The sequence below is a fragment of the Cyclopterus lumpus genome, chromosome 1, assembly GCF_009769545.1.
Source record: "Cyclopterus lumpus isolate fCycLum1 chromosome 1, fCycLum1.pri, whole genome shotgun sequence".
Classification (NCBI taxonomy): domain Eukaryota; kingdom Metazoa; phylum Chordata; class Actinopteri; order Perciformes; family Cyclopteridae; genus Cyclopterus; species Cyclopterus lumpus.
In genome coordinates, this window is record NC_046966.1 from 12,089,256 (window position 1) to 12,114,339 (window position 25,084).

Consider the following 25,084-nt stretch of genomic DNA (forward strand, 5'->3'; position numbering starts at 1 on the left):
ATGACGGATACAGTTGTCGCGGAGGGACAAGTAAAGTTTAGAGATGGAAAAAAGGTTAATGCTGCCAATTCCTCTTCTTTGAGAACTTTACAATGTCTTTCCATTCTTAAGGGACAACTGCAGGAACTTACTATGTTATTTATTGATTCTTTACGAACTTCTCCACAGTGGAAGACTCGGTGTGTCGTCCTTCGGAAGCCTTCTCCGGTCGCAGGTATGTGGCAAACCACTTTTATTTTTGACTATCATCTTATTATTCCCACTCAAATGCACATTTATACAGCGACAGACAGTTCATCTGTATCATTCAGCACTAATCCCATTTGCTTTTCTCCAGTTAAACTAATCACAACTTGTCAATTGGTGTCTTGGCTGTGCGCCACAGCAGCGCATAACGCTACATATCGGTGTTAACATGTGGCGATGTCTTGCAATAATAAACCAGCTGAACTGAAAGATTGATTTCATTTAGTTCCTGTGTCCTTCAAATTAAGAGTCTGAATATTAAAACTTGTTTGTGCTTGTTGGATACCAGGTTAATCATTCTAAAGCCTTCCAGCTAAAAATGCAAACTGTGATATTTCCACACAGTATCAGAGGATTCTCTCTACGATCTTGTCAGGAAAGAAAGCAGCATGTGTCAAAACAGAATTGAGTTTCACTTGAGATGCTGTGAGGACAACATACAGGAACATGTGGCCATGCAGTAGACTACTGCTGTGCCCTTGAAGAAAGTGGGTGTAATGTAGGCTACTCTGCTGTGTGTGTGTGTCCTCATCTTCATGTGTGTGTATTTATGTATTTGCTTTCATCACCAGCTGTTCCAGTGGATCAGTTCATTGTTGTAGGGTTTGTTATGACAGCTGTGCCATAAAGACAGGCAGGCATGTAGCAGAGATTACAAAAAAAGTGACTCTGTTGTCTTTCTATATTCTGCTGTTAAGCTCACCATTGACTTTTAAACCTGTCCATCCTTAAAGCTCCTCACTCTGTGTGTTTCTGCTCCAGACTGCCTGTCTCTGCTGGTGTATAAGGAGAGGAAGAAAGGGAAGGAGAAGGGCAGCGGCCACAAGGAGAGACTCAATGTAACACTGGAGGTACGTTGAGCTGCAGCAGACCAAGGGCTCGCTGCTGCAGATGAAACTCACTGGTGGGGAAGCTTTATTACAGCTCTTTAGTGTTGGTACATCACAGGCTTTCTACTGCTGTCACGTGTACCGGGGGTAGACCAAATGTAGATGCCACACGGATAGATAAGGACTTGATAAGTCTAATTGTGACACACCTCAAGTAGACTTCTAAAAAGAATACAGAATAAAAAAGATGATCAGAAATACAATCTCAGTGTAATTTACTGTGCTCCCTCAGGGGATCTGTGGCGTGGAGCCGGGGCCTGGGTACGATGGGGTATCCTACACCCTCTCCATCCTCTGTCTGGCACACACGCTGGTCCTGGGCTTCAGCAGCCGAGATGCCCTGCTGGCCTGGGATGCTCACGTCCGCTACAGCCTGGGAGAAGGTCAGTGGTTTGGCCGAGTGTGGGTGTCACAGTCCTCGGTGCTGGTTCAAGGATGTGATGTACGAATGATTCTTGTATTTGATCCAGTGAACTGCAGTTGGATAACACACATTAACAAATTCAAGCTAGTTGTTTTGCACCAGGTTCGGTTTTGTGTTTACAATGCGTACCAGAAGAAGCAAGGAGACTCCCAAATAGTTGCATAATGCTGAAAAGGATGTTGTTTATTTGTAGATCAGCAGTTCTAACCAGCTCTTATTGAGAGTTATTTGTTTCAAGGATTGGACGGTTGATTCAGCACTAGTATCTAAAATGTTAAATCGACACTAGATGCTCCATGACATTATTATTGGCCATAACATGTTTTAAAAGACTAAACCCTGAATGTGGTCATATGCATTAGCAGTAAGAACACATAAGGTATGTATATGTAAGTGTCAGGATGTTAGGCACTGTTGCTGAAAAACACCCTCCACTGGATGTCACTCGCTAGAGGGGACCAAAGAAATGACAAGTGGAATTACACAGACAGATTAATATGTCGTACATCACTACTGTCCTGTATCTGCAAAATCTGCTCTCTCAACTTCACGTCTTTCTTTTCAAAGTGGTTAGCTGAGGGACAAAGGAGAAGGGTTAATAATGTCCAGAAGAAATGGCAAAATACACTGAATCCCATTTTATGAGGGAACTCTGTTGGATTTGCATTTATACACATTATTTGATTTACTTTATCATTTTAAGTTTAGTTTAGGGTCATTTTTAGTGTCATGTTTTGTTGTGCCCCTCTAGTTAGCCATTACAGGCTCCTCCTGCACTGAAGAAGTTTGCACAGAGAGCACAACAATCCACTTTTTTCAGTTGCCAATTACCTGCTAAATTCTGCTCTCTTACAGTCCTGGCCAAACAGCGCAAAAAAGTATTAAACACAAGCCTTTTATCTGTTGGTAAAATCTCTGGCGTTCAATTATACGTTTGCAGTAGTTGCCTAAATATTATAACTTGGAAACAACATTTAACCTCAATCCAAACTATAGTACATACTTCTGTTTATTACTGTATGTGTTTGGCTGTGAGGGAAAGACAGAGCTTTGCACTGAAAAAGGGCCATCTGTTCAAACTGAGCTATGATAGATATTAAAATAACTACTTAAACATCGTTACCACAGCTATCGTTACACTTTACGTGTTCAAGTTCTTGCGTGTGTGTGAGATATGCCCTGTTGGTGTGTTGGACCAATAATACTTCTGTTGTGTTGTCTTTAGGCCATTACAACAGCCTGTGTGAAACCCACTCTACTCTTACCAAACCTTTACTCTCTTCACCTTCAGTCCACAGGTTTAGTGTCAATGTTGAGCCAGGTACCAAACTAGAAAGCGGCCCTGCCTCCCTCCACCTGTGCAACAACCTGTTGGTCCTGACCAGAGGCGTCCCACCTGTCGTCATTGGCCACTGGAAGTTGTCTGCGTTGCGTCGATATGGTGCCGTGCCAAATGGCTTCGTGTTCGAGGGGGGGACTCGCTGCGGATTCTGTAAGTAATTCCTGGACTGAGAAGGTTTTACTGCAGTGTGAATTTAGAGAATGTAGCCTGCAACCAAGAAGGGCGAGACCTTAACACTAACAGCTGAATAACAGGTTTGGGCAATGCACAGTATCTCACATTCTCTGTTGTTGTTGTTGTTGGTGGTCTATTTATTTGTGGGTAACTGATCAAACCTAGATGCCGTAGGGTCAGTGTAATTTCTACCACAGCTACATTAGAGCTTAATGGGGGTATAATATCAATTGTTAGTATTAGTATTAAGAATCAAACAACTTCTTTCTATGTTCTCATTTTACACCAATATTCAATTCATCATTGGCAGCACCAGTGAGTTGCATAATCAGTGTGACTCGTACCTCCTCAACACTGCTCCTCCTACAATATTATTCATCTTGCAAAGCAGACAAATGTAAAGTTATTTTCTTACTCAATAAACATTAAGATTTGAGTTGCTCTTTTCCCGTATAAATGAACAATTTAACCTTTTTAAGATTTTAATAGTTGCTTGTAACTCCCGAAACCAGTAACTTTCTCAATGTGATATACAACCAAAGCAGCACAGTTGTCAAATTCCACTTTTTAAGGGGCTTCCCTTAGATACATACACACTGCTTTTAATTTCTCTCGAGCACTTACAGGTTGATAAGTACGTGTGTGTGTGCATGCGTGCGCATGCGCAAACCACCTCATGGCTCCTACAGGAATAACCCTGAGGGCCAAAGGGTCTGGTTTCAGTGTTTTGATGACCAACATCTATAAATATCAGCCTCCCCTGTAGTGGTCACTCAGCCAATCACATAGCACCTGTTAGCTGGACTGCTAATCACCGTTTTATCCTTCCCCTCATCTACAGTATGTATTTCCCAGCAGGCCCAGAGGCAGTAGAGAGAGGCCCTCTTGGCATGATGCAGAGACAGAGAGAGAAAGATGTGACGGTCAAATCGAGAAGTGACATTATTTGCACGAGCGCTGAGTGTTATTTTACATCTTTACATGTTTATTTGTATTTGGGGAGTACATGGGAGACATACCAGTGCTCTGCAGGCATTGTATAGCACCTTTTTTTAAGCACCAACTTGCCTGGTTACAGTAGGATTTCTGACTTTCTACAATTTGTACATTACCCAAATGTTACTATGCACTTCACTTGAAGCAAATGCAGTCTTAGCAAGCTAATGTCTGTCTTAGCATGCTAATGTCTGTCTTAGCTGTACTGGAGTTATGTTGGAAAATGTACAGCTGCTTTGTGTGCAAATGTATTAAGTATTTACTTGAGATAGTCAGATGATAGTCAGTGCAAAGATGTGCACATGGTTCAGTGCAATTACTGTTAATATTAGGTTCCACTAATAAACTTTAAACTTTAAACCAAATTACTTACTTAAAAAAAAGCTCCTTTAAACTCTCAGTTCCCTAATTTTCCTTAAGAGCTTGAGCAAATCAGAAAGCCGGTTCATTGGTCATCTAATGCTGCTGTATAAAAATATTCTACCCTTGACGGCCACCGTGCTCTCTGCTGCAGCTGCACTTTGAAAGTCAGCTGTGCCTCGGACGATACAATTTTCATCTGCAGAGTTGTAGACGTACACCACAGTAACGCAACAAGCCTTGCTACTGCCATGGACACGCACACACACTTCCTGACAGACAACCAGTCCTGCGGGACAGTGGGCAGTCATGCTGGGCAAAGACTTTTACGAGGCACTAATCAGTTGAGCCTGTGTACCTTTGGTTGCACAGTCGCATGCCCATACTGTACCAGTGTGAATTGTATGTAGTGACATCTGTACTTCAGCTCCCATCCAATGCGATAATGAGGCCACGGTGTTCTGTAATCTATGATAACTGGAGTTGAGCGCCGTTCAGCTAGACGGATATCCTGGATTATCCACATGTGTTCCTGTTGACCCTGTGTGTGCCCCCCCCCCCTCACACACACACACACACACACACACACACCAACACACACACACCTACACACACACACCTACACACACTTACCTACACACAAACACACGGTTTGAGAGTGCCCATGCATACACAGTAATAACTAATCCTTTGAAGAGGCTGGATCGCTGTCTTGTGATCTAGATAAAAGCAATTTTAAACTGTCTTGCAATGTCAGTAGGTAGGTAAGGTAAGGATGTTTATTGTCATTGTAAAAAACATACAATGAAATTAAGTTTCCAACTCAGCAGTAACAGGTAAAAACATGTATAAAAACATCTAAGACAGGACATTCTAATTTAAACAAGACATTTAAAAATAAATAAAACATAAAACACAGTCAACAATGGCTTAAAAGTGAAAAAGTGTTGTGTTATTGTCTATTTTTGTCCCCCCGCAACACTGTCCGGTGTGAGCTGGGTGGGGTGGTGGGGGTGATGGAGGAAACCGCTCTGGGGAAAAAGCTGTTCCTCAGCCTGTAAGTCCGGGTTTTAATAGTCCTGAATCTTCTTCCTGATGGCAGTGGAACAAACAGAGAGTGCCCCGGGTGTGTAATGTCTGTGTAGATGTTTCTGGCTTTCTTCTGGAGGCGGCCCGCATACACGGTGTCCAGGTCAGGGAGGGTCACTCCCACAATCCTCTGTGCGGTTCTAACCAGCCGGGCCAGGTCCCGCCTGTTCTCTGCTGTGCAGCTGGAGTACCACACAGTAAAGCACTGGCAGATGATGCTTTCTATTACACTTCTGTAAAAGTTAACCTGAAGTGTAGGGGGCAGGCCACCTTGTTTCAGCTTCCTCAGGAAGAAGAGCCTCTGCTGGGCTTTCTTCACTAGGTGTGATGTGTTCAGGGCCCAAGTGAGGTCTTTGGTGATGTGGAGTCCCAGGAATCTGATGCTGTCCACCCTCTCCACCTCCTCCCCACGTATGTAGAGTGGAGAGGGTGTGGTCTACCTGGATCTCCTGAAGTCCACTATGACTTCCTTGGCCAGGTTGTTGTCCGAGCACCACTCAGCCAGATGTTGGACCTCCCGTCTGTAGTGTGTCTCATCATTGTTGGAGATGAGTCCCACCACAGTGGTGTCGTCGGCAAACTTCACTATTTTGTTGGAGGAATAGATGGGCGAGTAATCTTTCCATGTCCCTCAGCAGGCACAAACACACACCTCATATTGTAGTACAGTATCAAATCAATGCATGGGGAGGTGTATAGATTATTATGTTATAAAGTATTACGGAAGCATTGTCCATATTCATCCAGATTAGATGATTTCTAGAAGTACAAAGTCAAAGGAAACTTCATCTACTCTAATGTCATCAGACATTAATATCGAGGCGTGAATAATCCAAAGAGGTTCAAATGTCTCTGGCTCGACACCTGTTATTAGAAGTGTTTAAGCCTCTTGGATGAGAAACGTTAAGCCAAAACAGCTGTCCTCCTGCCTTTGGCTCATTACTCTCCTACAGTATTCAGTATATGTCATTATCAGTACTGTAGAAAGTTGCCTATGTGGACAGATATGATGCACATTGGTCCCAAGCAGGCAGAGTTTTGGTTTGCCAACAAAAAAAAGAAAAAGCTGCTTCTTTCTCTATTTAGTATGATTTATTACTGCAATATAAAGAAAAGACCTACTTCTTTCAAGATGAGCTGCCATGCGGCTGAACTCAGCATGTTTGTGAGAAATAAACGAGGACCAGGTCCAACAAGGCCTTTTGGTGTTCGTAATAAATACAACATAATCTTTGCCCTGCGGTGAAATGATTTTCTTTGTTGAAATCATTTATTTCATGCCTACAACTCTGAATGATTCTCTTTCTAATGATAGAGTACATCTCCTTTTGTTCAAAAGGTTATATTGACTTTGCCCTATAAAGGTTCAAAAAATGCTTTTCAAGGCCTTTTTTCCCACCTGAAATGCTGACTAGAAAGAGCGACTTTTCTGACTTCACTATGCTGTGTACTAACCGAAATATTGGTAAACTATGCAGAGAAACATTTTTTAGAAAAGAAAAGTAGGATTTATTAAGTTGAATTATACCTAACGATGCATGTACATTTACACATGTCAAAAAGCTTTGACCTATAATTTTTAAACTGATACAATCATGACCAGTTATCAATATTCTGGCATAAACAATGGATTATATGGACATATGGAAATGTATTGTGCATTGTCCCTGTTCACTAAACAACAATATTAAGAATATTGTATAATAAATGACCTTGTCACTATGAGGGGCCGCTTTCAGATTACACAAAGTGACGGATAGCTGCTGAACACGGGGATCATCCCCTCTTGAGCCAGCAGCTTTTGGTGCTGTAGTTTAATTGATGGTAAGACGTTACGTTGTTTAGTAAACACCTTAGAATTGTCCACAGAGTATTTTTTTATACATATGAACTCTTTTGTTGTCGTGAAGTGGTTCCGTGCAAGGCCAGAGTTTGTGTTTACCTTTTGTCTGAATGGCTGAAGCTGTACAGTCTGTGGCTCATAACCGTGAAACTTAAACACCTTTCTGACATACTTTACAAAACTAGATTCACTAAGGCCAGCTTCTCAAAAGTTTCTCTCAGTTCAGATGAATCATTTGGATTAAAAAAGCAGAGCATCTTTTTATTAGTAATAGCTATTGTGAGTTCTATAGTTCACTAGGTAAATTCCTGGCTTTCATAAAGTTTAGAGCCTGAAAGTGATATCCTGCATGGCGATATTTTCATACTGCATCTGCTCCCGCTGGGAAAGGCTGAGAGAGCTGGTAATAAGCAGCTCAAGCATTTCCACTGACTCGAGAAAATACTATAAGATACACAACAGCTAATGAAGCTAACAGGTTTCCATTACATTTAGTGCTCAGTGATGTTTCAAAAGAGAAACTCTTCATTGATTCAGCTTGAATAACTAAATGGTGCTCTGAAAGCATATTTAAGTAACATTGAACACATACTTATTACAAGTAAGTAGAGTATATCAAATGAAACCTTTAATGGAGGAGATGGATAGATGCCTTCACTCGAGTATTGGATGCTGTTTTGTGATCTTTGAAATTGTCTTTAAAATCATGAATGCAAACTTAATTTTCAGCTCTGTAATAAAACAGCAGCCGTTTTTTTTCAAATGTGTAAATTATATTTAAAGCAAAGAAACTTAACACTGACTTAAATGTTCTTTTATTAACTGCAAACTCAGTACAGAACAGATGCAACATACAACAGATGTAAGGGATACTTTGTGGCTGTCTCAGCAATGTGAGATTGTGATGATCATGATTTTTATTTTATTTTGCTTGTCTTGTGCTTTCACAGACTCGTACCTCTGAGTGAGTTTGATAGCAGAGTGGGGGCTGAATTGAGAGTTTTATGTAACCCTCAGAAGAAAGGCTTGCCTAGGTTGACAAAGTCTTAACAAAAGCTTTCTGGACCTAACTGAATATTGTCAGCCATTGCTCAAGGATGATTTTAATCTATATGTCATCATTTACTTCAACTTTTTTTCTTAACTCTGCGATATTCCCCCAGCTCGATAAAACTACTTCTTGCTGTTTGCTGATGTATTCTTTTCTCATCCATCATAGGCGTACGTCTCTCATTGATGATGTTGTTCGTCTCTCTCCCCATCCATCTTTCAGGGGCTGGTGTTTTCTTCCTGTCCTGTCCCGAAGGAGAGCAGATCAGTTTCCTGTTTGACTGCGTTGTCAGGGGCGTCACCTCCAGCAGGACGCCGCATGGCCTGCGACCGGCCCTGCCAGGTGGGCATGCGCTCACAAAAGCATGCAGCATGCACGCTCACATTCATGCATGCACGTAAGCGTAAAAAAAAAGAAAATACAGACACAATATGCCTTCAAACATAAACACCTACAGTAATATTAACAAAAGTGTCACACTGTTCTGAACTAAAACAATCCATCACATTGGTATGTGACTTTATGACCTCCATTAAAAAGGTTTACCGCCACATGCCTAAAGCCCCGAGGGTTACCGTGTAGACTAAGGGGGTCATGCCTTTTGTGTGTGCTTTTGTAACGGACTGCTAATTTCACAAATATGTAGACAGAGGCTTTAATGACAGTTGGAAAGAGAAAAGGACACAAGGCAACCTCGCTGTGATACAGTAAACACACACACATCTAAGGATCTGGTTTTTGACATATACCCCTTCTTTGTAAAGAAACTTTGATAATCATTTAGGAGGAAAAGTGACACGTGACCCTTTATTCTCTATTATTCAGACATTAGCTACTGCCAATATCAAACAGCGCTTAACACTTAAAAGTCATCATTTAAAAGTATAAAACTGGCTATTTTGACCTGGTATATATATGCCGATGTCCTGGTCGCTAATTTTATTGAACATTGGCGGATAACGATGTCAGTAAAACTTTATTTCACACCGTGATGTGTTATAGGGTAAATTGTGAAGTCAATCCGTGGTTCACATGTGTGCAGAACCATTAGGGAGGTGGGGGGATCCGTACGACTCACGGATTGACAACGACCCATTGCAACACTAATAATTCTATAAATGTATATGGTATGTTTTGTACATGTTGCATCGTTAGCATTTAAAATGTATAACTTCCGCTTCCCTACAACATTTACTCTAGTGTCAGCAGCCTGCTCTGAGGCCCACTGTAAGCCCACGACATTCAGTGCTGAGAAGCAGCTATAATTAGTGTAGACCAGCGGCGTTAGAAATGTTAGCTGACACCTCACATAGCGTAGTGAAATGCACGTTAGCTGCTGCACTCCAGAGGCAGAGATCCAGGGGTTAGGTTGTTCACACCTATACACACACACACACACACACACCCACACATATATGGCAGCATTAAGTGTGTGTGGCAGGGCACACTAACTTGATGTTCGAATAGATAGCCGAGCAGTGTTTGACCTCTTGGGAGAGGTTCCTTTTACAAGTTGCACACGTCAAACCTCTTAAAGAGGAGGCTGATGCACACAGTAGCACATGTACTACTTCTGCCTTAATATTTCCACTTCTATTAAGATACAGAACTGTGTTTGGCATTTTAGGCCACTAAGGTATATTTTCACAACATGATTTAATCTTGAATTATTTCTATTCAGGTTTTTATCTACATATGCACCATCAAAATGACAGTGGATTCATCCATACCAAAGCCTATTTGGACCAGCATCAAAGGAACACTTTTACTTTGAAATGTGACAAATTGACAATTTTAATTAACACAGCGACGTGATAACCTGGTAACCTGTCTAGGCTCTCCCTGTGACCATGTAAATGATAAGTGGTTAAATAAGGGCTGGATAGAAAAGTTTTAAGATAAATACATTTTTTTCTCAAGACTCAACTTGAAGTCACCTCTTTTACTTTGAGATTACAAAAAGATGATGGACAGTGGAAACTGGTTTCAATGTCATCAGCTGTGTGCATACAACTGGGTCATCTTGTCTTTATTCTCTTTGCTCACACACTCTGAAGGATGTGCTTTTTTTGTGCTCTTTTTGTGTTTGTGCATGCCTGTATGTACTGCAGATCCCAACGCTGATCCAGTGTCAGCAGAGCAACGCATCAGCCAAGAGGCATCAGAGCTGGAGAAGAGACTCAGCATGTTGTCTCAAAGCAGCCTCGCAAGCAGCACAGGTACATTACACTGGCACCTATGTTCAATGTGTAACTCACTGGCACTCTGTAGTGTATCAGATGGATAGTATGCATCATCAGGGCCTTTGGGGATTTCTTACTCATCATTGCTGTTGTATGTGTCTGTCCACGCAAATACTTAATCCCCGGTCTTTATTTAAGGACATTCTGTCATAATAACTTTTGTATGAGTCAGAAATGGGAGCTGCAGTGGGTTAGAGGTCCTGTGATTCATTTTTGCTGACCAACTTCAAAGCTCAGAAAGAGTTTGGGAATAAACTAGATGTCTGACTTCACTGCATAGAAAACCCTCCAAAAGACTTGAGCAAATGAGAACCATTAATTATAAACTGATTTCACAGGGTCATAGTATTTTGTATCTCGAGCCTAATTAAAGTCATGCTTTAGTAATCATTACATGTTCTGTGTATATACAAGTTTAACTTTGTGGTTGGTGTGTTTGTGTGCAGATTGGTTAATAAATCACTTCGCCAGGATCTAATAACTTTCTTGCCCTCTTCAGCTTCCACTTACAGCTGTAGCACATCTGTTGCCGGGGACGACCAAAGCAGCATCTCCAGCTCCTCCTCCAGTCAATCGGAGGCAAGCTATGGAAGCAGACTTCCGTTTTGGGTGGAGCCGTTGGCTAAACTGCACCTCCCCAACGAGACAGCCTCGAGCTCCTCCACACTGAAGGCTTTGACCAGTTCAGATGACCTGCTCTATGCTGCTGTGATGGGAAGCTCGGGGACTCGTCCGTCCTCCGCCCAGCTGCATCCTCGTGGTCTCCATGACAGCGGGCGGCAGAGCTCTTTAGACAGTGGGATTGGGATAGCGACAGGCAGTCAGTCGTCTTACTCAGGGAGCTTCTCCTCATATACTGGGAGTCTGGATATGGCCAGCCAGGGAGGGGAGGGGGAGTTTGGCTCTGTGGCCAGCCTACCTGCTCTGCAAACTCCTCCTTCTTCACCTCCTGCTGTTCCTCCTCCTCCTCCTCCTCCTTTTCAGTCAACACTAACCCCAGATCACAGTTCTGGTACCTCCTCCACCTGCCCTTGTGTTTCCAGATCTTGCTCTCGTGCGTCACAGAGGCACAGTGGAGAGTATCAAATTCCCAGCCTGCTAAGACTGCAGTACGACACCCCTAGGAGTCTGCTCAAGACCCTGTCCCTAGGGGAACCATCCAACCATGAAGACCCCCCCGAGCTGGGCAGGTACAGCAGGGTCAGTGGGGATGGAAGGGGTAGTCATGGACAAAGATTAAGCAACATCCCCACAGGACCCAGGACTCAGCATCAGGCCACGATGCGCTGCTCGAACTCCCGGGGCAGTGAGAGGGCGCCCTCTGTGGACAGTGAGGGGGGGTCCGCACCTCGACCACTTTTGGTCCCTGGAGGCTTGGTTGGTGGAGAAACACAGGTAATGGTATTCTCACACTCCGTCAAAACAAAGCAGATGTATCTATGTGATGTATGAAATTGAAACCCCTCTTCATAAATTGGAATACAAACCAGTTATATATCACATATATATTTTACACAGTGGGACCAGAGAAAACTTGCTTTTTAAAACTTTTCATAACACTAGAGGCTAACATAATTTGGTTTATCACATGTTAAGAAAGTACAATCCAAGAAAATGGATTGTCTTTAGCTCTAGCAGTGCTCAACACAATATAGATTCTTAAGTTCTCTTTGGGAGTTTTGCTTCTTTGCTAACATTTGCATTAAGTGGAATCTTAATGAAATAAAAGAAAAATGTTCATGCTAATCACCTACTCCAGCCTTTGGGTTTACTTTCAAAGATCCTAATTTCTCCTTTATGTCTCTGCTTCCCCACAGTGGTATTTTTTTAAATCTTTGCATTAATAAATGGGATCTTATAATCATTGTGCTATTAAGATGGGATTAGTTTCTCTGTAGAATTGTGGTTTGGATGTAGAATGAGGAAAGAATCGGGGTGAGTACCAGTGATGTCGCCGGGGATACCAAGTCGACACCCGCTGTCCAAGATGCTGTTCGTCTAGTACCTGCGAGAAAGTGTGTGTGTCTGCACTCTTGACGTCTGCAGACCTGTGGTACTCTGTTGTTTTAGTATGTGACATCCGTTTGATCCTGGGAAAATGTTTTACTTTTAATATGGAACCCAGAGGCTCTGCACATTTTGGGTACACATATTTGATTATGAAGTCAACCTTTAGGCCACTAGACCTTTTATCGGGGCAAAAGATTCCACCACAAATTAACTATCATATATGACCAAACACAGAGGTGATGTGATAATATTAGTCCCGTGCAAATCAGTATGTGATTTGGGGTTGTTAAAAAAAAGTTTTTAGTTGCTAGTTTTTTGCCTTTCTCCACCTCTTTCCTGCTTCAGAATTGCTTTGGCAATCATGAAGGAAAGTCTTGACTGTATTCTATTCACCTCACACAGTGGTTCAACTTGAGAGTCTCTTCACTTGTCCAATGCTCGTTTTTCTTTTAGCAGCCTGGGGGAGGAGAGGATTTCTAAATCACATGTAGTAGTCCCCTGGTAATACTAGTCCTTGTGCAAATAAGGCTTAAGTGTCTTTTAATCAGTCTTGGTGAGCTTCTACTTTTCTCCGTTGTTTTACTTTTGCAATTTCAACCTTTGCCCTATTACATCAGTTTGCAGTATTTGTGACTAATGCAGCAAGAGTTCAAGCAGCAATTATCTGCTCTCTTCACATACACACTGCTCCTTGTAAAGACTTGGGTGTCTGCCTTTGTAATGTTAAAGATGGAAACACCTCAAACTTTTGATCAGTGCTTGCCACTGGTGCAGAAAAGCAGGGGAAAAAAAGTTACATAAACATAATTACTGGATGGAATATACCTGCTATTCTGTAACTCAAACTGGGGGTCACTAGCATCATAAACCATAACTTTTGAAGACCAGACAGCGGCTCATACTGTAGGCTACTAAAGCCGAATATGGTCGCTGCCATCCCCCATCACACGCCTCCTCAGTGTCTTCCCTAGGGGCAGTTAGGCCTCCAGTCCAATAGCTTGGCGTGTCTTCGGTCGAACCGCCTCAGAGTGTGGAAACATGGTGAGAGGATTCAAATGAGAGGATTCAAATACCAAACAGCAGTGACTGTGAATCAAAGCAGGTCCTTCTCATTGTGAGACGACGATACCACCCGCTGAGGCACTGAGCCGCCAATATAAAAAACTAAACTGTAACAAATTAGCTGAGTTTCCATCTCAAACCCGTCTAAACCTCAAAAGCCCTCAGAGACCTCTCCACATTATGTCTAATCAATTTTCTGTTGGGTTGTGAAAAGCACTTCCCCTTCTAGCGAGTAAATTATCATCAGAGCAGGAGATGAAGCAGCATGTCTTGTGATTCCTGACAGCTTGTGTAGGCGTGTGTGTGTTCATTGTACATGTTTATATTGGAGAGAAAGCGCGAAAGGGGCCAAAGAAAATTAACAAGTAGTGGTGATACCCGGCAGAATCCTTGGAGCGGAGAATCCTGTTCTATGAAACAGAAATTACTTTTCTTTTTTCGTCATTCCTCAACTCTGAAGTGTCAGCGGTTCAATGTGGTAAAAAACGACACATCCTTCATGTCGGATAATAAGTCGATGTGTCCTTGGGCGAGACACTTAAACCCAAAATTGCTCCTGTAGCTGCGCCTACTGTGTGAATGTGAGTTACTGTTGATGTGCAGGTGGAATCTTAGCCCCTCCCATCAGGGGGTGAATGGGTGAATGATGTCATGTGGTGTTAAAGCGCTTTGAGTGGTCGGAAGACTAGAAAAGCGCTCTACAAGTACAGGGCCATTTACAAGTTGTGTTCTGTTGAGCCTGCTGCGTTATTAGCTGCTGTTGGTGAGGGAATAGTAAACTGGGAGAGCCAGCCACCAGTCTCTTGTCCACCACTATTAAAAATGTCAGCTCTGTATCAACATGTTTTCTTCATCTCATGCCCTCACTGTTCCCCTACTTCCTTCTTTCTCCCGATCCTTCCTTTTCTAAGCCTCTCAGTTTGAGCAGTTGTAGCTTTCTCCCTTGTTGCAGTAAAAACACTGAACCCTTCCTCAACAACAACTTCTCTTGTGCTTCCAGTGCAGTTATGGTTTGGACAACTACGTTACACCAGAGCAGTGGCGGTCAGCGAGGAACAGATGCTTGACTCAGGTACAATTGTATTTATCTATTAGTTCCAGGTCTGGAGCCATAAAAAAAGCTTTTGTTTGCTTAAAGCTTAATTAACTATGTAACATTTGAAAGAAGAAACAGCCTCTTTCCACTTTATAAAATAAAAAATAAATTCATAAGCAATAAAACACACCCTCGCTCACTGAAATAATCTCAGAGGTTTTACGATTATAGTCCTGTATGATCAGTAGTTGCTGCTAAATTTGAAAATCAAAGGATATCTATGGGATTGCATTCACACGAGTCTCAACATGGCTCCGGGTGAGCTTTTGACCAGTTTAAACTGCCATCAACTGGCTGCTTGCTCCTCACTGCCTCGTCTTAACCGGCCCCCGCACAACGGTACTTTACCGCTGTTTTCCTGAGCTTTAAGGAAGTCCGTTTGACAATAATTTACAGCAACGGTGTTCGTCTATTCACACAGTACAGCCGAGGTTGCAGACGCATTTTGCCGAGATTGGCACTCAAAGTGCATCTTTCTAGTTTCCACACGTGTCTTAGTTCAGAGGTTACATAATATAACATGAAATAAGTTCTTCAAGACAAAATCTGAAATAATGCACTTGTCTTGTTTTGTAGGTTGCCAACTCTCCATCAGGCCGGCCACCTTCTGCAGATTCACAACGTGTGTTTGTATATGCAATTAGTGAAGTTAGGTCATGCTCAGACTATGGGAAGTAACGGTACATTTACTCAAGTACTGTTCTTAAAGGAGAAATATGTCATACGTTTGCAAAGTCGTGTTTTTCTTTGTTCAACCTGCCAACATATAATGTATATTCTATGACTAATGGCTATACTATGACTTTGTATTCTATACTATATAGTTAGTTTTAAAAATGACTTTACTATGTCTCTATTAACGGACTGCTATACTATGACTTGTGAGACTTTTCTTTTGACACTATAGTATGACTTTAATTATAATATTATATTGTGACCTCTTTTATATGACATAATTTTTTTCAAGGTGTATATTATGACTCGAGTATTACTGCTTACATACTGACAATTGGCTGGTGAGGAATCAAATGGGCAACCAGCGAACCTTTTTGGATTTCTCTTCAGGTATTTTCCCATCTGCAGCCCTGGACACTCGGCTCCATAACGACCGCCTGATTAATTATGTTAACATACCCATTAGCGCCCTACCAGCTACAACTCAGGGAGAGCTCCTCTACACAGAGCCCATCTCAGCTTCCAGTCTGTACAGTGCTGTCAGAGGTATGCAGCTCTGCAGACACAGCAAGAACACATTCTTAAATAGCCATTTCAGACATCTGATTTGTTTGCCAACCATAGGCATTATTAGCATTTGTTTCATCGGAAAAGTTGAAAGACACAACTACAATATGGCATCTGTCTTTTATTTTTTATTCACTGACTAAGAAATAGATGACATGACACCTACATTTGATTGAGAGCATTCTGCTTTGCAGCTTATCTGCTTACATGGCGTTTTATTTGCAGATTTGAAGGAGGGACAGACCATTAAACTGAAAAAATGGGGAGAAACTATTTATTCATGAAAAACAAACATCAATGATCTTTTTAGACTATGAAAATGGACCAATTTATAATAGGCTAAAACATATACAATTCTATGTTGTGAATTGGCAAAGCACCGCAGTTTCAGTAGTTTAATGAATGGGTTAAAGTTATACTCCAGCTCTACCAATAAAGTTAATACAGGGTCAAAGTAACTGAACAATGCATGCGACAATTTTAGGTTCCAGATGACATAATGCAAATGTCTTCCCTTCTCTCGTCCTTCACTGACCAGAAGCGGGCTCCATCAAGTACGCCCACCTCGACATCACTGCCATGGAAACAGCTCGGAGAGTGGGGGCGGAGCATGTTCAGGGCAGAGAGCACAGGCTGACTCAGCTGGAGAGCAGGCGGTGAGGGCCACCAAACTGACTCTGCAATACTCAACTGACACTCCAAAATAGTTTTCATTGCTGATTCTTTCCATCTCCGTAAATAAGATTAAGTGCTTAATTGTAGTTGGTCATAGCAATCATTGTTGTACTTAAAAACACGCCCACAAAGAATCACTTGAATGGTTATACATAGCCTTAATTGTGAGGTAATTGCACTAAATATGCATTTCAGTTATAGTTTAGATTTAAATGACATTAATCCAGGCCCATGTGGCCCAGGCAGGACATTACTGAGTAACCAGCCAGCCAGGAACATTATTCATCAGAATAATCAATCAATTTCAATGTCCCTGGTCAGTATTGATGAATAGGGAACCACATTGTGTTCGTTCTAAATTCTCACCTCCCTTTTGATATACGATCAGGACATATTGTCCAACATTTGGCACTAATTTTATGGAGCTTGAGAGTCTGGGAGATGAGTAGAAACAACATAGGAATGAGTTAGAAAAACTTCACCACAAATAGCCTGTTAATGGCTCTACAGGATTTGTAAATAGTAACTGTTTTTATCCATGCCAAGACAGAGCGATGTTAAACTATGTTTTTTTAAATATTACTGTATGTTGTTGACACCTGTATCTTGCACATTAAAGATTGCTGTTATCTTTTCAGGTTTCCTTGCTAATCTGCAACGCATGCTTCATTTAAAATTAGACAATAACACCACAATATTTCAGCAGACTAATTAGATAAGAGACACGACAGTAGCAACAGCCAATATTGCATTTGTGACGAGCGTGGACAAGTTGGTCAACAACATGAAGTACTAGTGCAGTCGGTTGGCTGTTCTCCAGGACCTGAACCATCCCACACCTGCCTGCCATTAGTTGTATCAGACTAGTATGTAAGTGGTTTCCATATGTATATTATGTACAAACAACCCACGATTCATCGGTTACTAAAATATTTTTTTTTTTTAAATAACACTGGAAAAGTAGAAAACTGATTTCTTTTCTCTGGGGAGCGTTGTGGGGGGAATGATTTCAGTTCATGATCCGAGCCTCTCAGAGCTCAATATGCCCGAGTCCCTCACGGGAGATCTTGTTAGACAAGTCCTGCATATGTTTCTTCATCTGAAATCAAACAAATACATAATGTGAGCTTTTGGATGTAAATGTCTTGGCAACCTCACAAACATGCTCTACATTTGCACATTTATCAGAATAAATTTAAATAGAAACTACCTGCTATACCAATAAATAAATGGTCCCAATGTTTAGAAATAAGACTTTGATCTGCTTCATCCTAGTTATTTTGGTTATAAGCATTTTTCTTTCATCTGATGACCACAATAATATAACAGGGTAATCACATTTTTCTTTTGTTTTCTACCAAAACAGTTGAGTTGCAAGTCTATACATAAATCTCTGCTTTTCTACAACAGGAACAACAATAAGTGTTCTTAACCTGTGTCTCCTATTTCTTTGTCACTGCATTTTGCCAGCACTATAGCAATGTTTTATTCATGCTCATTTTGCAACATGTTTCGTTTCTACAGCAGTTGGACAGTAGCTTTGTGGTGTTTGATGGCAACATATATAGTTAAGAGCTACAACTTTTTACTATTCTTCCTTACCTTGTACCCCATCTCCCTGGTTTTCTCAGCAAGTGTTTCATACTTTTCCTGGTTCCTCTTTATGTGCTCTTTGTCTCCTAAAGACTCCACATGTCGCAACTTCTGGTGGGAAAGCTCCAGCTGCTCCTGGTAATGGCTGTGCTTCTCCACCTTGGTCTCAAAATGACGCAGCTCCTCCTAATTGAACAAGGAAAGGAGGGCGGTGAACAAAGAGAGGGGCTTCAAGTTCAGTTGCATGCACTATGGAGCCGATTTGTATCTCAAGTACTGACGAGAGGAAATGTTACTCTTATACACAACTTATATTAGCTTATACAAAGCTAGATATACTTAAATAGAGTGGAAATTCTAATGGAGTTATTCACAGTGGATTTGGGACAAAGGGTGAAAAGAGCACAATGAGAGATGGGTGAGTGAAAATGTGATCAGAACGATGTGCACCATGTACAAGTAGTACATAGCTCCAAAATACATTACAAAAGTGTATATAGTTGTGCAATACGTTTTAGACTGTAGCAGTGTGATAAAACAAAAAGTGTCCAAAAGCCCGTCAGCAGCAATGTATGAGCTACCTTGAGAGAGTCCAACTCGTCGGAGCTGAGGTTCGCTCTCTTGGCAGCCTCCCACAGTTCAATCACACGGGGCTCCCGAAACTCTACAGAGGAAGAACCAACACGCACCAAGATTAAGAGATAAACACTCCAAGGAGACAGTTTGGAGCCTCACTCAACATGCACATTCACGAGGGAGCTTTGAAACAGCAGCAGATGTTTTATAAGAAGCATATTGGACAAAGATCTGTTGCTTTGTCTCGCAGTGAGATGGTTTTTAATGTGTGCAATTGGTCGGTGACTTTCCTGGATCGCTGAATGAGCGCTGTAAAGGCTAGAAAAGCTGCACTGGTGAAAATATATATCAATTATCTATCAAGTTATAGGTCCAGGGTCCAGAGACAACGGCGTCTGGGTCCGCCTATTAGTCACCCTATACTATGACTTCCTCCGACACCACATTTTTATGACTTTTTTTTAATAACATAATATACTGCTTTATGACATTTTCATGACATTTATTTTCTTTTTATACATGATGAATGTTTTCCCTAAGTTAAAAAGCACAATTACTGGCTGGTTTACATACCCAAATAGATGCAGTGATGTGGGCTAAAAACTAAAAGCACAAAACTATGAGATAAATGCAGAGGAAGACTGAGATGCACAGAGAGACACGCTGTGTGGTGTGTGTGGTGTGTGTGTTTTCTCTCTCTCACCGCTGTCTTCAGTGAAGCCCTCATGGCTGAGTTTACTGAGGCGCTCAAAGCCCTGGTTGAGGTCTCTCATTTTCTGCTTCAGGTCTGTGTGCTTCTGGTGTAGCACATGCTCTTTGGTGTCACCCTCCAGGGAAGATATCACATTCTTGTGTATTTCTATTGAGGCAAACAAAAATCAAAAATCCATTAAGAATAGAGAGAAGAAAGGAAGAAGAAATAAGGAATAGGAAGAATTAAATTGAAGTAATAAATGAGACAAAGAAGAACAGCATTTAATAAGGTGAGGATAGTGGTAGCAATAACATTTTTTTTTAAACTCAACTTTTTCTAACATTTCACAGGACTGTCTTTCTTCATATATCACATATATTTCTCCATACGAAACCATGAGTAGTTAATGAGTTGAATCATCTAATCTTTCCTTTCTGCGTGCATCCGTCGGTCCCGTCAGCTCAGCTTAAAACTCACAGCTTGATGTGATGTGCCACACACTGATAGAGCACAGAGCGGTCGGGGGCAGAATCTGATAGCTTCCACGTATGTACACGACCTATTGGATGACTGACCTGATAGCATATAGCATAATTGATCATTAAATGTGTCTAAAAGAGGGTGAAATGTGTTAATCTTTGCACTAATTTACTTTGGCAACTTCTAGAAAATATAAATGTGGCCTTATTGCTCAGCAACATTCTCCAAGTTTTATTTTATTATGTTAAATGTAATCTTGGAAGTTATTTTGGTATGGGCTTTGGAGCAAAACTGGGCTCAGAACCATAATTATGCCTGTATACTTCACATATAGTGGATAGCAAAGGGGAAGAGGGGGCTTAAAGGCTCATCAACTTGACCTACGAAAATAGTGTCATAACAAAGCGGAAGTGGTGCCACGCCTCAGCAGCAGAGTGATGGCCGTAGCTCACCTTCAGTCCTGCTGACAGTGTCCATGAGGATGTTGTACTCGTAGGTCTTGTCCTTGTGATGCTGGAACTCCCTCTTCAGACTCAGCAACTCCTCGTTGGAGAACTTCCCTGAGCTCTTGGCCTGATCGGGGAACAGTCATCGTAGAAGGAAGTCAGTCTCAAAAGCGTGACAGTAACAGACGTATGAGATGGAGAAGAATGACAGGTGCTGTTCCAAATAGGATCACCGCTTGGTACAAATACTTCACTGGATGTTTCAGAAGGTTTAGGTGGCATAAATTACAGCAATGTCTCTGGAATATACGCATCAAATCTAAACACTCAATGGCCTCAAATCGCAAGATGACCAGAACACATTGTACACAGAATAAACTAAATATATTGTATCTGCAAACAATATCTAAAGATTACAGCTGTTATTGTTGGCAAGTGCAATAAACAAAGATGTTCACTCTCTAACTAGCTTCATACTTCCTCTCACAAAGAGGACATTGCCCCCACTAAGGCCTTACACTCTGAACCCTCAGGGACTTACTGACATCACCTGGTAGGTAGTTAAGTGTGAGAGACTGCGAGGGCTAGAAATGGTGTCAATACGGATGTGACAGCACTTTGCTGCAACATATCACGTTACCATGACAACGTCAGGAAAATGTGTGCGTTTTTACTCCCTGATTTAATCGTCTTCCAGGCTTTTGCCCTTACGAGATGAGGGAATTGTCGAATCATCCATTTACTCGTTTTTGTCAAAGCAGCTTCAATAACAAAATGTAATGTTTGATGAATAAATCTGTGTCGAGAAATGCGGACTTACGGAAAGTGTTCATAAAGAGCCCTCAAACAATCGACGATTTGACAGTGGGACAAACCGTCACTTTCAGGAAGCGGCGTGTGAAGATTTGGAGCTTTTGAAAATAATGTTTTAGGCACTCGAGTGCAGCTCCTGTGCCAAATAAAAGGCTACTGGGTAAGAACCTTTTTTGTGCATTTGGTTCAACTGATTTTGAGCTGATTTGAGGATGTCGTCTTTATTTTATCTAATATCCGCGGTATATTTTCTTTAAACCAGCAGTAACGGAGAGCAAAAGGTCCCACAATGCCACTAAAAAAAAACATTTCCAAAAATCTTTACATTTATTTTCCTTCTTCCTACACACACACACCTTGTTCCATAGTTTGTCCAGCCTTGGATCTTCAAACGTGTCTCCCTCTTTGGTGTCGTGGTCCTTCAGGTGGTTGCTCTCCAGTGGTCGAGTGTCTCTTTTCCCATCCATTCCATATTTGGCCAGGATCACTACATAACATAACACAATACATAGACATTTTGCTAAAAAAGCTTCAACTGCTGTGATAAATGATCCTAACATGAGCCTGTAAGGAGTAACAACTGAGTCATGAGAGGAAACTGTTTGAGGACATCTAAAAGTGACACACATATTCATCATTTAAGAAAGGCTCTCAAACATTTCACATTAAATATTACCCAGAGGCCCAGAACCCTTGACAGCAACTCATTAATTTCAAAGCCACAGTTAAAAACAGCAGAGAGCGCAGCATCTCCAATGAGTCACCTGCTAAAAAGAAGAACCAAAAAACAAGCTTTTAGAGTCACGGAATCTAACAAGAGCGTACCTAAACAAACTAACGGCACTTTATTCTGGACACAAGGGACAAAAGGAAAACAAAAGATGACAAAATATAAAAGGATGGATTTGAAATACATCCAAGCAGACAGATAAGTGATGCTGTTGCCACATGTTTGGTATGTCTGTAACTAATTAGTTTGAAATTCTCAGTTATGTGCAAAATATACTGAGCAGCTACTGAACATATAAGCAGTTTCATCCTCTCATGTCAGACTGCTACAGTACAGCACATTGTTGGACTTCGCTCTGAAGAAGCTCTGTCCTCATTATTCTGCTGTCGGAAACTGTTATTGCAGCCGCTGATTCAGCACCATCTCAAACTGTTGGTAACCCATCAGTGTCACTTATTAACTACTGCAGTTTCATTAGGTCAGTGTCCACATGCAGACGGCTCATTTAACATCCTCATAAACAGGATGTAAGAACCGGAGACAACCTCTACGGAACTGTTACTTCACATTTTATGGGCTCAGCAGATGCTCTTGACCCGAGTGATCAGTAAAACAAGCTCACATTCCCAGACCGACCAATTTACAACAAGCAAAGTGTCCGACTTTGTCTCTAGGCATATCAACCACAGGATCAAGAATTGGGCTCATTACTTATGAGCCCAATTAGAATGACTCAAGGACAAGGACTTGATTCAGTGGGGGTAAGGTGACTTGGGGTCCTCCTTGAAAGTGTTTGCATTAAGCTACAAAGGAGAGTGACTCTGCTGCTCTGCCTAGAGTTGGAAGGTCACTTCACCACTAGGGAATGAGGAAAGAGAGGAGGGAGGTGCAGCCGAGCTGCCAAAAGGGCGAAATCCTTCTTCCTCCTGTATCTGGCTGGTTCATTGCCTTTCACACATTTATACAGCAGCTCTGGATTCAATCAGGACTGGATTTAGTTTGATTGTCAAACTATGCCAGTCCTGCATGCAATTTAGTATAATAATGCACCATGCACAGCATATTCTCACACCTGTACGTACCAATTAAAATGTAGGTGGTTTGCCAAACTTTTCATCCTCCAATGACCACGAGTTCCATAATCACATGAATACATCTTTGACAATATGTATAGTTATACCTTGTGTATGCTAAATTGATAGGCTAAGAGCTTTAGTATGGATAAGTCTTAATTTCAAAAGGTGATTTTGCCAAAAGACGTTGGCAACAGTCCTTGATAGGAATGAATACTTATATTTATTCTTGACTGATGCAGTACAAAGTATCACATGAGTTATTTTACCAGCCAAAGGGAAGAGTTTATTACATAAACTATAATATTGAGAACTATGTATTTCATGGTCTGTGTTCCAGTATTATTTACCCTGGACCTTGAAAGGCCCAGTGACACAATTTTAGTAGATAAACTCTAAAGAAAAGTGCTTCATCATTAGTTATATCATCCGTTTCTTGATTTGGGTGAAGATTCACACACGCTGTATTCTTAAACAAAGCTCATCTCAATCTGCGGACTCAGGGGATCTATTCAAACCACTGGATTTGAATGAAAACTCCAACGATATTTCACACTCATCAAAATCTACAGTTTTAACCTTCAATCTGTTAGGGAAGGTGCCATTTGCCCACAAACTACAATATCCAAGATACAAGGTTATTCATCTCCTTAGGGAGACATCGGCACCATTTTATCAGTTTGAACTAATATTTGTATTCCTAAAAAGTAGGAGCTGACCAATGCTTTTTATTTAAGTCAATTATGTAATTTATTAAAGCACTTTGAGTAACAGTTATGAACAACAACACTAAGAATTTGAATCAACATTCTGTTGATGAAACACACAAAAAGAAATTAAGTGTCTGGGATATACTTTAATAATACAATTGTGTTCAGCTTGGGAGTTGCTTGATATTTAAGCCATTTTTACTAGTTGGTGAATACCAAAATGTTTCTGTTGAACTCAACTCAGGCCAACATTGGAAGCATAATTAATTGAGGAAAACAGAAGACTTCAGCACAGAGCGACACTGTGGCTAACTGCATATTTAGGGCAGACTGACTACAGTGAATTCAGGATAAAGAGTGAAAACAGTTCAACTTATGCCTGACTGCACCAGTGAACATAGCTGTCTCACCATTGAAGTTACGTCGGAGCTGGGCCTCTTTCTCCCCATTTTCATCCAACCCCTGCACTTTCACCTTCTTCCACTGCAGCTCATCTTTCTCCTGGATCTTTATGTCACTGTGCAGTTCAGCCTGCCGCACTGGGGACAACTGCATCTACCAAAACAGGAGACAATGAGACGTTAGTTAGACAGAAGGGGTGCATATATATATATATATATATATATATATATATATATATATATATATATATATATATATATATACACACACACACACACACATATTTAGGGACAGAGAAGTGGAGGGAGTGAGGAAACCAGACTACAAATGGAGTGACAGCACACACTGTATGGCAAAATATGCTTTTGGAAGTAGTGATCATTTTATTAATATAAGTCTGTCTCAAAACGTTTATCTAGGTGGAGCTGGAAACAGGCTACACGGTTTAAAGCCAAACTATAATCCCCATTTGACCTTGATGGCAGATTTCCAATCAAATGTGTGTCCAGTGTTCGGGAAAATAGTGCAAATCACCACGGAGAGAAGGCAGGATAGCTGGATAGGTTTGGTGAATAAAGCACACACTGCAGAGTAGTTGTGCAACTGGACACACTGGTCTGCACCTTGGTGCGCGTGCGGTCTTAAACCAGGAAACAGTCAGACAAGCAACAACACTTTCTAATAAACTCATTTAATCTCTTTACTTTTGCAGTGTATGCATTATTATAACTTTAGTTAGCATACTGCACATTCTATCAACACACAGCGCCATGCTTTACTCTTCAGCTTCTTGGAGTAAAAGAGCGCATCAACTGCTCCCGTCT

General features: G+C 41.3%; 2 protein-coding genes across 3 annotated transcripts in view; one reads left to right on the forward strand and one right to left on the reverse strand.

Moving 5' to 3' along the window:
* dok7 (docking protein 7) lies at positions 1-16,754 on the forward strand. The gene is made up of 12 exons (XM_034532758.1): positions 1-54; positions 169-214; positions 1,009-1,097; positions 1,369-1,519; positions 2,852-3,052; positions 8,638-8,757; positions 10,527-10,634; positions 11,158-11,612; positions 11,724-11,988; positions 14,731-14,802; positions 15,910-16,047; positions 16,604-16,754. The coding sequence occupies exons 1-12, from the start codon at positions 1-3 to the stop codon at positions 16,726-16,728; spliced, it is 1,824 nt and encodes a 607-aa protein (XP_034388649.1). The 3' UTR covers positions 16,729-16,754.
* lrpap1 (low density lipoprotein receptor-related protein associated protein 1) overlaps positions 16,184-25,084 on the reverse strand; it is a 14,249-nt gene continuing 5,348 nt past the window's right edge. The window contains exons 2-8 of one of the 2 annotated variants that reach the window (XM_034540300.1): positions 24,269-24,413; positions 21,702-21,832; positions 20,539-20,659; positions 19,616-19,771; positions 18,918-19,000; positions 18,346-18,522; positions 16,184-17,842 (exon numbers count right to left, since the gene is read on the reverse strand). In XM_034540300.1, coding sequence (XP_034396191.1) covers positions 17,774-17,842; positions 18,346-18,522; positions 18,918-19,000; positions 19,616-19,771; positions 20,539-20,659; positions 21,702-21,832; positions 24,269-24,413 — 882 coding nt within the window. In that variant the 3' untranslated portion in view covers positions 16,184-17,773. The remainder of the gene's footprint in view (positions 17,843-18,345; positions 18,523-18,917; positions 19,001-19,615; positions 19,772-20,538; positions 20,660-21,701; positions 21,833-24,268; positions 24,414-25,084) is intronic. The other variant, XM_034540308.1, reaches the window with a different exon arrangement.